This window comes from Camarhynchus parvulus, chromosome 5 (genome assembly GCF_901933205.1).
Source record: "Camarhynchus parvulus chromosome 5, STF_HiC, whole genome shotgun sequence".
Classification (NCBI taxonomy): domain Eukaryota; kingdom Metazoa; phylum Chordata; class Aves; order Passeriformes; family Thraupidae; genus Camarhynchus; species Camarhynchus parvulus.
In genome coordinates, this window is record NC_044575.1 from 51272055 (window position 1) to 51287411 (window position 15357).

General features: G+C 39.2%; 1 protein-coding gene across 5 annotated transcripts in view; it reads left to right on the top strand.

Annotated features, from left to right (window-relative positions):
- The window catches only part of TRAF3 (TNF receptor associated factor 3), a 69734-nt gene that overhangs the window by 24678 nt on the left and 29699 nt on the right, over window positions 1–15357 (top strand). For all 5 annotated transcript variants that reach the window (XM_030949276.1, XM_030949279.1, XM_030949280.1 and 2 more), the window contains 2 exons: window positions 10773–11029; window positions 14203–14254. In XM_030949276.1, coding sequence (XP_030805136.1) covers window positions 10788–11029; window positions 14203–14254 — 294 coding nt within the window. In that variant the 5' untranslated portion in view covers window positions 10773–10787. The remainder of the gene's footprint in view (window positions 1–10772; window positions 11030–14202; window positions 14255–15357) is intronic.

Genomic DNA, 15357 nt, shown 5'->3' on the forward strand with positions numbered 1-15357 from the left:
TTCAAAGGGACCTGGGGTTTTTTGGTCCTTAGTCATGTCCTGTGTGACCCAGGTCTGTAAAGGTGGCTTGTTCTCAAGATGTCAATGATATTTATTGATCTGAAACCTCCAGAACTGCAGTTGGTGTAAATAAAACATTTTAGGTTGGCACGACAAAATAATACCATAGTTTGTTATCTGGCAAAGTAATCACAAAGAAGAGGTAGAAACTGTGAGAGAAATGAGGAAATTGCATGTAGGCTCCAGGTAAAAGAGTCTTTTAATGACACTTTACAGTTGGAATAATGAGCACTGTCATACACCAGCAGGCACTTGTGTCTTACATGCACTTGGCTTCCAGTAACACATTCCTAAAGTCTGTTAACTACAGGAGGAACCAACCTGCTCCTTCCTTTCTTACATTGCTGGGAAACACGTTTTGTGAATCTAAATTTTCAGTTAGGGAAAGCACAGCTTTCTCCATGAACACCTTAATAAAGGTAAAAAATGCTTTAGATAGCAGTGAATGAGAAGCTGGGATTATGAATGCTGTGCCGAGTCTGGGTAAAGGGTCTGTGACTTTCTCCTGAAAACTCAACCTCAGTAATACTTTTTTACTAGAGCAGTAGAAACTGAAGTTTCTAGTATAACTAGAAGTTCTAGCACGAGTGGTTTAGAGGGTTTTAAATTTTTTTAATGTATTTTTTTTTCTTCTTCTAGATTCTGTTTGCAAATTTTGGGTTTGGTGGTTGGGGGTTTTTTTCCATCTAATATAAAAATCTTAACAAAACTCCCACTTTTCTCCCAAACCCTAAGGTGTTGGTCATAGATAATACAATCTAACATTGTAGTGTACAGTGTAGACATTGAAATGATTGAAGTTAAACCTGCTATAACTTCATTAAATAAGTTTTTCCCCCTCACATTCTGATAAATAATAAAATATAGGCAAATGAAAAGAGAGTTACTGTTATTCTCTTTTTTCCTTTTCCTTCCTGATTAAGAAGCATTGGGTTCAGACAAAGCTGAAGACATCATATCAAATGGTGGGAAATTTCACTCAGGATTAGTGAGAGGTTGAATTCTGTGCATGAGTAAATGTCTTCCATGCAGTTTAGTGTTCAGTAAAATATTCTGATGTCACATGCTGTGTTAATTTCTAGAGTTTGATTAGTATTTGGGGCAGTATTTCTTTCTTACCTGTGTTCATGGTATGCTGTGTTCACTGGGATAAAATGGAAGAGCAGGAAATGTTTTATGAGAGTGAGTTAATTTCCATGAAAGACAGGTTAGATAGAATTTTTTTGCATTTTGGATGTAGGCTTAGAAAATTTAGTTAGAGTGGAACAAACTTCATGTGGAAGTGAGAGACTGTGGTTTTGAGTTTTCTGGTATGGTCATGTCTATTTGCACAGCACTTCATTTCAGTGTTGAGTTCAAAAAGTGCTGAGCCATACTTGAAGTTGCATTCTCTTTCATTTACCAGATTCCTCTAAACTCTGCTGTGTTCAGAATTTCCTGGGAGGACTATCTTTCTTAAAGATAAGCTGCATTTTAAAATTAATTAAGTTGTATTTTGTAGGTATTCTTGAGAAGGCAGTTTTGCAGTAATTATTTATAATAAGCTTCTTGAAGTGCTTTGGTTTTTTTCTTTTTATTTGCTGGTCTCTGCCACCTTTGCCTTCACATACTTTCTTCTAATTGTAGAAGATAAGGTACTACCTCTTTTTTTTTTCCTCTGCTGAGATTTCAAGGCTGGATTCATTAAGAGACAGCACAGACTCACTCTGTCAGGAATTGGCAATGCAGAAATATTCTTCATGCATTTGGCAGACAGCAATGTAGATAGGTAGACTCTGATTTGAGGAATATCTTCTGCTGTTCTGATAGACTTGAAATTTTGTTAGATTTAAAGCCGAGGATCTCTTTGACTAACAAAGTAAAAGAATAACACTGATCAATAGGTCTTGGTTCAAGAACGAAGAAAAGGTTGACAAAAATACTGCAGTAATTTTTTGATCTCTGCTTGGTGATTTCAGAGATGAAGAGACTTTGTCTTAAGTTGCTATAATTGATAAGCAACTTGTTACTGATTATTCATGCAGCAGATTTTTCTTGAAGGCACACCTTGGGAGGAAAAGGGGGCTGGACTAGGTCACTAGAGGATGAGCCATCATTTTCTAGGACTGCATGCCAGGGTGAAAATGACTGGGACATGCTCTTTGCCTTTACCCTTGTTGATCCTTGCTGGGGTTTGTTGTTGCCCAGTCACAGCAGGCAGAAGTGAGAATCCTAGTGAGCAGCTGGGCTTTTGGGTGTCTGTGATTTGACACTTGTATCATGTGAACCAAAGATCTGTGGTGTGCTGTGCAGCAAAAGTAAAGCATTAGACCTGTTGTAAAACAAGAGTTGGAGGAAATCTGGATTGATGGAAATAGCTTTCCACAAAAACAGAGTACTTCTAATGCAAATATAAGCTGGTTTTTTTCTAGTTCTCTCTTCAAAGCACTTGTAAAACCATTTTGAATGATGAAACTACCTTTAATTCCAAATATGATTTTCATGGTGTTTCTGGGAATATTTTATCTGAGTATATTTCTTTTGCAGAAGATAAAATGGTTTCTTTGTAAACAGAGCCAGAAGTTAAAAAAATCAAAAATTCATAGTGTTCAGCCACTTCCCCCACATAGGACTGTCATATGTATCTCAATCATGGACTTCCCCTAAACAGCAGAGGAAGAGATTAAAGTATACTTTGTTCTGTGATCATCTGATTATCTTTTGATCTTTCCTGTTCTTTATCTGCTTCTACTAAAAGCCTGGTATAGAAATACAGATCACAGCTGGGGGTTAACTTCATAGATGAAATGCAATAGCTTTGTCTAGGGGTGCATGAGAGAGGAGAGGAAATGTACAGGAACCTGAATTGGAAATGCAGAAGAATACTCATCGTGAGCTTGGACAGCATTTCTCTTATCTGTTGTCTTGTGACCCAGGCTTTCAAAGCTTAAGAGGTCTTTTGATTTCTAAAAGATGCTTTTGATTTCTTGCACTTCAGATGACTTTATACTGTATTTTGCTAGCCCAGTGAGATTAGGAAGTAATTACTGAGAGCTGTAGATAGCAAGTGTAAGTCAAAATACAAACACTTTATTTTTACTGCTGCCTCAGGCTGAATCTTAAAGCTGTTTTGCCAGCCCATGTGTCATGATTCAAAGGAATGCTGTAAACTTTCAAAAAAGCAAGAGTTGAACATAGTGTCACATAAAAATGAGCTTTCCTTAATTGCACTGACTTACCTTTTCTGCTGTCTTTTTAATAGATAAAATTTAAGCCCTTTAAAAGTTGTGTTTTTTCTTTTCTCTCATCCGGTGAAATTTGTGTTTGACTAAATGTTAATTGTATTCAGCCTATTATTGGATAGTTACTAAAAGTGTCAGTCCCTGACTTCTTGGGCATTCTGAACTATTTTAATACTATGTTATGACTTATAAATCTTACTAATCTAACCTCTTAGAGCTGATGTAATTACTTTCCAAATCTGTCCTTTATTTAGAATCAGAAGTTTGTTACACTGCGCAGGAGGGAGTATATGCTAGAGCTCTTTTCATGACAGCATAGTCCAGCAGACTTGCTAAATTGAGATCCCTTGTATGGAGATAGTTTTGTTTAATCCTCTAAGACACTTCACATGACTGTGTAGACTTGTTTTTGAAAGAAGTACAGCCAAGGAACTAGATAAGTTAAAAGAATAAAACAATGTAAAACATAACTTACCTTTTATTTTCAACTCTTCAGTCATCTTGCAAACTAGAACATGGGAAATGCACGTTTTTGATTAAAGTGACACATGGTTGTTCTTTTGCAAGAATATCATGATAGCATCTTTTGATTATGCTTCTGATTTTCTAGGTCAGATAGGAAAAGAAGGAATAGCCTGTACCTTCCAAACCAAAAATAGTTTCCCTATTTGTTCAATAATTTCTACAGGCTAGAGCCTGTGGAGATTGTGGTGAAATATGGTTTAATTGCTTGAGATCATAGCAGTTCAAGTATCAGAACAGGCCTTTTTGCTGCCTGAGAATATCACATCATAATTGCTGCAGTAAAAACTCCTGACAGGGGGGTGTTAAGTGCTGGGAGAGGTTGCTGGGAGAGGTTGTAGTTTCTTCACCCAGGGAGTTTTGAAAACTCAGCAGTGGACCTGACCTGACTTTGAAGATGGTCTCCTCTGAGCAGGAGGCTGGGCTGCATGACCTCCAGAGGTGCCTTCCAAGCTCAGCGCTGGGAAACTGCGCTGATGAGTGGCTCTGGAGAGCTTGTAAGTGGCAGTAGCTTCCTGTGTGGAGGATACTCAGTGCACATCTTCTCTGTGTTTTCAGATGTTTGGCTTACTTGCTTCTATCTGATTTTTCCTGTTGGTCTTCATCTGTTCTATTATATGTATGATCTCCAGGTCTTCTTCACAGCAAGGAAGGTGCATGCTTATGAAATCTTAGGGCAAAGTTTAAAGTATTTAAAATAGCCTATTTGTTTTAGCACAGAGAAAAAAAGTTTTAAATATCAATGGTGCTTTCATTTCTGTACAGGAATCAGACTTAGTATTTGAGTGTAAATATAAAAGAAGATGAGGAGTGGTCTCCTATTTCTCACTGTACGAAGTTGTATCAGTGTGGGTCACTTAGCAACCCTTCCTTACCCTCCTCAGAATATTCTCTCAGAGCATGTCCTGGAAATACCTAAACCTCTGGTTAGTTGGTCCCATATATATATATGCTCTGGAGAAATAGTAAATAGCACTTCCAGCATGAAAAATGCATGGAGGTAAAAATAAATAAATCAGTAGTTCCCCTGTGCAAACAGCAGGAGTGGACGTGCCAAGACCTCTGACCTCACACAAAACAAATTTGATGGATGATTGATTTCAAACCTGCCACTCCAGTGGTGCCCAGTCATGGCCTGAGTCTGTCTTTGGAGTGATTCAAGCCATTTGCATTTTATTGATCTGTTGTTCAGTGCCCCTGCCCAGACCCAGCAGTGGGTTTTGCCAGAAGGCCAGGCTGAGGTGTGGTGGGTGTTGTGAGAATGATACTCTGCAGTTGGACCCCTTCATGCTTGAGAGCTCCAGAGTAAAGATTTCCATGGCAGCCTTGTTTTAATATTTTTGACAGGTGTGCCCTGAGTAAACTGATAATATGTTGTCACCAATATACTGCTTTCAGGTTGCATTACTGTTCTAACAAGACATCAGAGTATGCCAATGTATGTTGCATATTTTAATAGCACTTGGAAACAGAACCAACTCAGAAGACTTGTCTAAAAATGGTGAAAGAAAGATGGACATTCTTTTCAGTATGTTCTAGGAATTTATTAGAAGCTATAAAATGCTGAAATATAAGACCGAGAAAAAGTTCAGATTGTTTTAATAATTTAATTTTAAGATAAAGGTTTCTGTGTGCTAACTTGAAGCAATAATTCTTGATGATAGAAAGCAAGTGAGCTGGAAAGACTGAAGATCTGGAAATCCCTCTCCTGATACCTGGTCATGTGTCTCTCTGAGGATATCCTGTGGAGTAAGGAAGAAAATTCTGTGAAGAGCAGTGAAACTGATGAAGTTTGTTTTCCTACTAATCTGTGCTCTACATCTTTTTTTTTAACCCCTACTCCCCCCTCCTCAAAAAAATACCCAAAAAAAGCAATAAAACAACAAAAACCCCTAAATCTTCAGCCCAGCCCTGCTTTTATGGTACAGGAGGAGACTGAGGCCATGAAGCTTGGTGGGAAGGGAGGGAGCAGGTGTTCCTGGCTGGTTTGTGTGTGTCTGTGCACTGACTGACTGATAGACCATGGGGGTGCACTTTTATGGCCTCTTGCTCTCTGGGACACTGCATTAAGTTTCTCTTTCTGTTCCCCTCATAGCTGTTCATTTTCATGGCAACACTGTCCAGTTGGTTCCAATGTGGTTTTGGGAGGCTGAGAGTGGAGACAGCACAATCACAATCCCTTACCTCATTAAAAGCTAGACTGAAAAATTATACCCCAGGCTACCCAAAAAAATGACCTAGTTAGGATGAGATGCTGAAGTTTGTGTGCTTTTTACACGTTTTAGATACAAAAATTTTTTGAAGAGGAAAGGTTACTTTTCTGCTCTGATCTTAAGATCCCTGTCCCACTTTAGGTTTCTCTTTCACAGCTTAATTTAGATATTGTGCATGCAGTGCTGTTCTGTTTGAGGCATTCCTGTTCTCAGTGCAAACTGTAATTTGATCAAAAAGCTTTGCTGTCCTGTAGTAATAACCAAATTAAACAGTGGCATGCATTATTCTCTTCCAAGGTGCTGTAATGAAAACATTTATTTCTAATAGCTTTTTGCTCTTTTTGAATTTTAAAGCTGTGACAAAAGCTTATTTGCTTCATATTGTCAATATACTGAAACTGTCTTCATGCAGAGTCTTTTAGGTTCCAAATCCCATGGTACCTAGTACAATCAAATTTTTAGGAGTGTTTTAGATTTATATCAGAATTAATCTTTTTTCTGTTTTCATTAGGATGCAAATTTATTTTGAATTTTTATAGAAGCTTTATTGTGTTTCAGTGTCACAAACCAGCTTTATTCCCTAAGAACAAATCATAAAGATATGTGTTAATACAGAACACAAGTGCAGATTTTTAGGATGTTTGCTCTTCGTGCAGTGAGAACAACACTCTTGCTTGAGTAAGGAAAGAGCAAAATGCCTTTTGTTTGGGAATTCCCGTGCTTCCTAATTCTCGGAACAACTTTGTGGGTAAACACGCTTTTGCTTCCAGTTTCTAGGTTTCTGTACTGATACTGATTAGTTAAGCACCAACAAATTGTTCTGACCTTCACTGCAGTATATACAGCTTGAAGTATCAGTTGGGGTTCAGCCTCAGTGGCTTGAATTCCACTTGTATTGAGCAAGAATAGTGACCAGACTGGAGCAAGCAGTGTCACAGTGTCACCCATCTGGTGGCCACAACCATGTCCATTCAAGTGTGAATATTAGCATATGCTGGCTGCGGGAGAGGTGGCTGACAGACAAGCAACAGTGGACAGAACCAACTTTGGTGACTGTGCTTCTGTTTTTTATGTGCTTATCTGTCCTGAAAAGTGATTGTCCAGGTTTTAACAGTTTTAAAAGACATCTAAAAGTCATATACTTTTATTGTGATAATCTTTTTCCACAGATAAGAAACTGGAGTGTTAAGAGCTAGCTGATGATTAAGTAGGCATTAAGATATAGCTTGCTGAACAAGTACCAGAGTCTTTGGCTGGATGGCACCTTGCCATGCCTTTAAGAATCAGAGGCCCCCACCAGTACAGGCCCATCCTAGATACCTGGCTAGGCTCTTCTCCCTGCTCTCTGGAAGGATGTTAACTTCACTGCCATTAGTGCAGAGTACCTTACTGGGGTGTGACTTCAAAATTGCTTCTTGTTGGCAGTTTGAAACATGATTGTGGGGGAATAATCCAAGTGCTGCTGTTAAAGGTTCCTGCAAAGGAAGAGAAGCCATTGCAGCTGACACCCTGGAGTGGCATGGAAGTCATAACAGAATGTGATTTCCAAAAGGATGGCAGCTGAAATGTTTGTATTTTCTGTGCTTGTGTTCACTGATCCCACATGCAGGGGTAGGAGCATGTAACTAACATGCATGAAGGCAAAACTCTGTGCAGACAGACAGACAGACCTCATTTCTCCCCATCCCCTTGTTAAATACAGCTTGTTCATTATAACAAGGTTGTGGTGGTGTTGCAGGCTCAATGCTGTGTTGTATTTTATGATAGTACTTCATGTATGGCTTCCCAGTTTTGCTGCACAAGAAAATGCTGGCATTCAGAGTATTGTGGAAGAGAATTCTTCACCAATCTGGCTGCTCTATTGCTGAGCTTGTTTAGCTTTTCTGGTCTGACATACTTCTTCATAAAATAAATACAAAACCCAAGGCAGACAAATCTGTTAAGCATGTCCCATAGTATGTTTTATTTGTCAGTGTGCTTTCTGCTTCTTTTCTGTGACAAGGTATCCAAGATATCAGTTCCAAAAGTGGAGTCCTGTGGCACCCTGTGCACTTTATTCTGGTGTGAAATCTCTCTTTGACAGCTGACAGTCCAGCCTGGAGCAGTTTCGGATCTCTGTGAAACTCTCACCTGCTGCTCATTTGGCATTCAGTGCTGTCTGTGTTGTCTTGAATATTCTCCTGTCACCCCTGCCTGCCTTCTTGTGACTTCTTATTCCATTTCCTTGAAGAAATCATGCTTTTGGAAGACTTCACATCTCCAATCATCTTTAGCTTCTTTTTGTTCAGAAGAAACTTAATGGGGAAGCAGACATTCAGTAGTTGTGGACTGTGACTTGGAAGTTTGGGAACTTTGTGCTCTCTTGACTTGACAATTCTCCTTTCAGCATCTCTTTCAGTGTCTCTTTTTCTGTATTTCTTTTGTGGGTTAGAAGCAGGTCATGCCTTGTTTCTTCTGTCATTTTAAGGAAAGTAATGTTCCCTGTGTTGTTCCTACAAATCAACATGCTTGAAGTTGGCCTTTGACTTCATGAATTGCCAGAATACTGGAGGTCTTGAATATGATTTTAAAAAAAATACGCAGCTGCAGAGGGGAAAGAGGTATTAATACCTATAAATCAAGGAACTGAAACATTTAGATTCCTAAACTGCAAGTGCCAAATGAAGCTTTTCCAATCAGACATAGGAAGCAAGTCCCTAGGTAGCTAAGTTTCAGCAGTCTGAACACTTAAGGAGTTGCACTTCTTTCCATCTCTTGCTAATCTTTTCTCTTACAACCACAGAAGAGTGTCAGATCCTAAGCTCATGACTGCATTTCCCCATGTCCAGCCGCTGATGTACAGCAGCAGCACTCATGCCTTGGGCAGTCTTTGAATCTAGACCACCTTTGTGAGCTGCTGTCCTTTCTCATTCATGGCGCTTCTGTGAACCTCCTTGTCTGAATCATGTTCTCCACATCAATCTCATTTCTTTTGTGCTGGTTACAATCTTGAGTTGCTTCTTCAGTGTCATTATTACCTGCTGGGTTTTTATACTTGCTGGTGAAACTCTAGCTAAGGTCTGAAATAATCTGAATTTCCTCATTAATGAGAAGTGTGAGTCACTTTCAGTTCAGCACAGACTTTTTGGTTCTTTCACATATTGTTCTGTCAAGACATAGGCCTCTGCAGTCTTTGAAGAGCAGACAAGGAATAGACTAACATTAATTCAAATTATGAATCAGAATTTATAGTAGCTGTTCAGTTTATAGAACCTGTTGGGTTTTTTTCTCTTTTTTTTCTTCTTTTTTTTTTTAATTTGATGTGTGTTTGTGTTGTTTTGTTGGTTTAGAATAAGACACAATCACTGGGTCTGTGTGTCAAGTTATGAGGATGGGTTCCTTGGGTCTCTCTGAGTTGATGGAGATCAGAGGGGCTTTCCCCTGGGCAAGAGGGCTGTGAAGTGAGAATTCTTCACTCAACACCTCTACCCTTGCTCAGCTGGTGTTGTAAAAATGTGAAATGGTCCCAGCATTAAGTCACAATGGTTTTGTCTTTTGTTTCTGTAAATAATGGCATCAGAAATCAAAGAAAATTCTGTACCCATTTAGTTTGCATGGAGAATTCTGTACCAAAATTCCAGATGCAGAAATTACCTACAAGTAAATATGTTTCATTACAAATGTGTGGTTTTGGGCTTACCAAGGGAAGGTAGTATACCACAAAAACTGTGTACAAGAGGGTTTGTGTATTTGGAATGTGAGGCATTTGACTCCCTTTGTGGCATTTGTGGACATACTTTGAGAAGTGAACTGAGCCTCATTTCTTCATTCTGCTTCCTCCAACTGTGCTTTCTCCTGGATATGCTGAGCCTTTCTAAGAGCACTTACACTTGCTTGACTATGAGATTAGCTGGGAAAGGATTGAAAACACATTTTAAAACTTAAACTATTAAGCGATATCATTCCTCTGTTGCTCTGCTGATGCTTTGCATGCTGACCTAGAAGATGGATTGTCCAAGATAATAGGTACTGTAATTTACTCTTCAGCTGGATTCATTATTTTCTCAGCCACCTGTCAGTTGTGCTTAGCCCTGGTAAATTAATCAAATGGCCATGTTACATAGGCCCTTCTCTGCTGTCAGTTAGACTTTGCTCAGCTGCTCTCTTCAGGTGAAGATGTGCCATGAGAAGGTTGGAAAGTGTCTAATGAGTAAAACCCTTTTGTGGTGTTGTGAAGCAGACTTAAAGCAGTGTGTCTTACACTATGCTATTGCAAAGGGATAGACAGGAAAGGTGGGCAGGGGAGCTGGGCAGGCTCTGGGTACCCTGTGTAGGACACTGGTGGTTGTGTGCTTTTGCAGTGGCATTTGAGCAGGATCACATATGCAGAACTGTACCAGAACACCCTCCTCACCACACCTCTTGCTGCCCCTAATGGTTGGACTTCAACATTAAACAGTACTTTTCAGAGCGAGAGAAAGATATGAGAGAATCCTTTATGTATTCCCAGACTGATGGCCATAATTAACACTTCATTTTCAGGAGGAGGTTTTAATTCTTTACTTTCTAGAGCCTTTGAATATGTAGAGTATTTTACAGATTTGCTATGCTAAATATACTTGGGCAGTAATGTATGTATAATGTCCACGTGATGTGTGGACACAGATCTGTACTTGATGCTTTCTGATTTCATGCAATCTCTCACATGCTCTGTTTGTTTTATTTAAATGGCAAAAGAGATCCTCATTTCTCAGTTTTTCTCACTTTTGATTCACAGAAACTATCTTAGAGCATGGACCCCAGTAAGAAGTCAGAACCCCCTTTATCTGTAGAAATGGTACAGCAGAGGGCCAATCCTGACCGCAGTCCGTCAGCATCCATCTATGTTCCAGAGCAAGGTGGCTACAAAGAGAAATTTGTGAATGCCGTGGAAGATAAGTACAAATGTGAAAAATGTCACCTCATCTTATGCAATCCTAAACAGACTGAATGTGGACACAGGTTCTGTGAAACCTGCATGAATGCCTTGCTGAGGTACGTTGTTTGTTCTGGTAGAGCATGTTGATAACCTTTAGATGTTGTGAACTACTGACATTACTGTGAACACCATTGCAGCTTTAGGAGTATGTTGAGCCTTCCACTGTTTCTTGCTTGAGTATTTGTTATCTGTGTGCTGGTGCAAACATTTTTGCTCTACTCTGGGTCGGGATAAGACAACTGGGTTTTCCATTACTATTGGTGGAGCAGTTGTTAAGGTGGTGTAATCCTGTGTGGAAGTGTATTAGGTAAGAATTTCATTCCCTGTGGAGCCCAAGTGGAGTAGCTGTTTCAGAAGACTTCTGACTTGGGTAATCTGGTGTCAAATACACACAGTAAATTGTCTGTGTGAGGAAGTGAGCTTGTACACATTCCTTAGGGTGATGCTACCTAACCTGGCTGTGGACCCAGCCTCAGAATGGGTGATAGGACCCTTGGATAAATGTGCCTGCTTGTGGAGCAGCTTCCCTGTAGCCCTTCCAGCTGTTTGTTATGGGACTTGCATGACCTGTGGACAGCAGAAGGGTCAGGAAGGCTGGCATCTCTGTTGCTGAGGTGTTTGGGCCAGAGTGCAAAGAGGTGAGTGAATGATAGAGATGTAAAATGAATGCTGAGAGGTGCAGTCTTTTGCAGTCTAGATAAGAATAAAAATGCAATCATTCGGGGAGTATCTGTCTAGGTTTTAAGTGCCTGTGCAACAGTAGATTTCTTTGCCTCTCAACTTTGGTGCATTACTGCTGGTTGTATTTAGCAATGTGATTTCAAAACTTTGTGTAATGTTTGTAGACCATTCAGCACACTTCAGTCTCCTGGGGTACATAAGCACCAAATGTGTTCATTTACTACTGGAAAAGCAGAAATATAGAAGATACCTGGCTTGATGAATGTTGCATACTTGACTACTATCAAAGAGAGCTTTGGAAGCTTTGGTGATCTATTTGCTTTTTGTGACCACTCTGACTCTAGATGCTGGTTTATATGTCACTTGGAAATACTGTCATCTGATATCTAATACTTGTATATCTAAGTCAAGGCTACATGCAGCATGGCAAAAGAGTATGGAAGTTCTTATAATACTCAGTCTCGTGATAAAGAGTAATCTCTGTACTGGGCAAACACAAGGGTCCGTAGCTCACTAATGCACTCCTGCAGGTTTTGTGCCTACAGCATTTCAAATGTAAAACAACAACAAAAAACCCCACCAACTTTTCTTTTGATACACAGTGTGAAGTGAGGTGTGGTATTTAAGAAATGCAGTTATTTCTTATTCAGTATGTGTTTTTGGAATACTCTTACAAGGTTAATAACAGTGACTGCAAAAAACCAAACACCTGCCATGCTTGGATGTGAACAGGTTGGCAGAGCAGATCCTTGACAATCTAAGCAGTAACAATTCTGGCATTGCTAGAGTCTGGGCAATTTTCCTTCCCTGCTGTGAGACATGCACATGTGCTTATTACAGTGTAGCTAGAATATGTGTAATTTTATCTTCCTGACTTTCCAACCAGTCTGTTACTGAAAAGGACACGTGCTTTTAAGGCCATTGAGTTATTTCACTTTAAGTGCTTGTTATAAACAAATCCTTTATTAAAATAAAATTTACATCCCCCCTTTATTTTTTTTAATAAAAAGCATGCCATAAAATTGAGAGTAAAATGGGTTTATGTTGGTCCTGTATTTGGCACAACATTTTTTCATTCAGTGTTGATACACTGCTGCATACACAAACACAGTAATTGTATGCTAGCAACTTCTGTTCCAGGGTTGTTTGAGGACAAGGAACTGGGAGTTAGTGGAGATAGAGCAGTAAAGATGTCTGCTCAGTATGCAAGAGTAGTTTGAAAAAGCAAGTAGGATACTTGAGTGAATTCAGTAAGAGCAAGGAAAGCATGACATTGTATTAAACATTATATGCCCTGATGTAGTTTAGATTACGTTTTTTTCCTGACTTATGAAAAGCATTACAGGTATTGAAGCTTCAAGGTACTTCAGATGCCCAGAAATATGATGAGACACAAAATGGTTGGTTTGAAGAGCAGAAGCCAGTGAAATGATTTGAAATAACCATACAGAATATATAACATAATTGAACTTTTTCAGCCTTTTACATTGATTTGCACTGCTGCTAGCAGCCACAGCCTGTCAGTGAGTTGCTTCATGGAAGAATTCACGCAGCTTTCACCTGGTGCTTTTCGTCTTGGTGCTTTACAAGGGAGATAATTTTGACTGTTCCCATTTTATGTGGGGAAAAGGAGCTAAAAAGGAACAGAATCACTAGGTTGGAAGAGGCCTTCAAGATCATCGAGTCCAGCCCAGCCCTAACACTTGATCTAAACCATGGCACTGAGTGCCCCATCCAGTCTTTTCTTAAACACATCCAGGGATGGCAACTCCACCTCGAAGGAAGCAGCCGCCTCTGGGGGAAGGTGTTCCTCTCCATGGCAGGGCAGTGGAGCCAGATAAGCTTTGCTCTCTTCCAACCCAATCGTTTCTATGATCCTAAGGGGTTTACACTACAGCATTTGGCAGGTCAGAGCCAGAAACAGCTGTAGAAACTCAGGTTTTCTGCACTCCAGTTTCTTGTCACAGTCTGCCCTGCTCCTGATTCTACCTGTTGTCCAAAAGGTCACAAGTTTAATAATTAGTTTACTAAGACAGCTACAAGGCAGTATTTCAGACAGAAGAGGCAGCAAGCATCTGTAACAGTTACTAAAACCAGAACAGACTTGAAGGACATGGACATAAATACTTTTTTACCCTAGAAGGGTGTATAATTGACTGTCAGAGAAAGTAAATTTTCATTAGATATCGTTTGAAAACCAATAATTAAAGAGACAATATGCCTGTTTTCACAGATTGAGAAATGACAACAATTTTGGATCAGGTGCAGACTGAAAGAAAGGGAATGAGTTTTGCCGACTTGAAAACCACTGTGCAGTTGTCTGGAGACATTGTGGTGGTTTTACTTCTTTGAGAATGCCAGATACTTTCCACTGAAAACTCAGATGTTCAAGTTTATTGAAATAATGTTGTATTTTCTCCTTATAATGAACTATATCCACTTTTAATGGTTTTGGAATATATTGAATAATCAAAATGAAGTGCCTCATAAACAGAAATTTCTGTACTACAAAAGTTCAGATGAGCTAAAATAATTTCTTTCTTTTCAGGTCTTCTAGTCCAAAATGTACAGCGTGTCAAGAAAGCATAGTAAAAGATAAGGTATTGTTAAGATAATTTCTTATTCAAGAGTATTGAACTGTGTGGCATACATAAGTTGTGTTACTGTTATGTGGTAATTATTTCATAAACCTAATAAGCTGCCTAGAAAGGTAGGTTGGTCATAAAACTTAAGCCATGCATTTTATAGAGGTAGGTGGCTCATTTTTCCTGTTAACCTTGTGGTAGAAAACACATCAGCTTCATCCCAAAAAGTCCAGACAGGTGTCACATCTTGTATTCATAGTTGGGAGCTGCAGCAACACATTGCACTTTTCCTCCCATCAATCAAGAGCATGATAAGAAGTATTCCATCTCCTGTAGATGCTGGGATGTGACAGGTCTAGCTGAACACTGATTTGGCTCTAGACCAGTGGCTGCTGTTTCACTCCTCTCTTTTACAGTGTGGTGTTCAGTGAATCCCACTGGAATTAAGACTGTAATGGTAATGGATCAGATTCTTTTTAATAGGTATAAGTTATTTCAGTGATACTCTCTTCACTGTTTTCCACATCAAAACTTTTGCTGCCTTTGAAATGTTGAAGGTAGAAAAATTTCTTGGCTTAGTATGTGGTTTATGTGGTTGGACATTATTGCTAAAGTGTTCAGTAAATTATTTGTGCTAGTAGTCTTTCTTGCCTAAATGAATACTTGTCTGTAACCATTTTGAAAAAAAGGTTGATGGATATGTTAATATCTCTTTGTTTTAATCCAAAACAGTTCTCTGAACAGTGCTCAGTGTAATTTACTTTTGACATGGATGGACTCTCCAGGAGCTCAGACTCATGATGCTTAATTTATTTGTTCTTTTAACTCTGACTTTCTGGCTCTCAATATACATAAATACGTACATTTGTTATGAAACTTGAAATATCTTTAAAACAGGACAAGAAGGCCAATGTATACTAAATACCTCTTAGACTAACTGTGCAAATCAGTGTTTTTCATGAAACTGGCCACCTCTCTTCCCACAGAATGCTCAAGTCCTAAATCACAGAAATGCTTTTAGATAGTCTTTGAAAAACTTTAAAGGTTGTCTCCTTACCCTATCTTCAGTCAGCAAAAATCTGCATACTGACCCTGTGAATTACTTTGGAAGAGATACT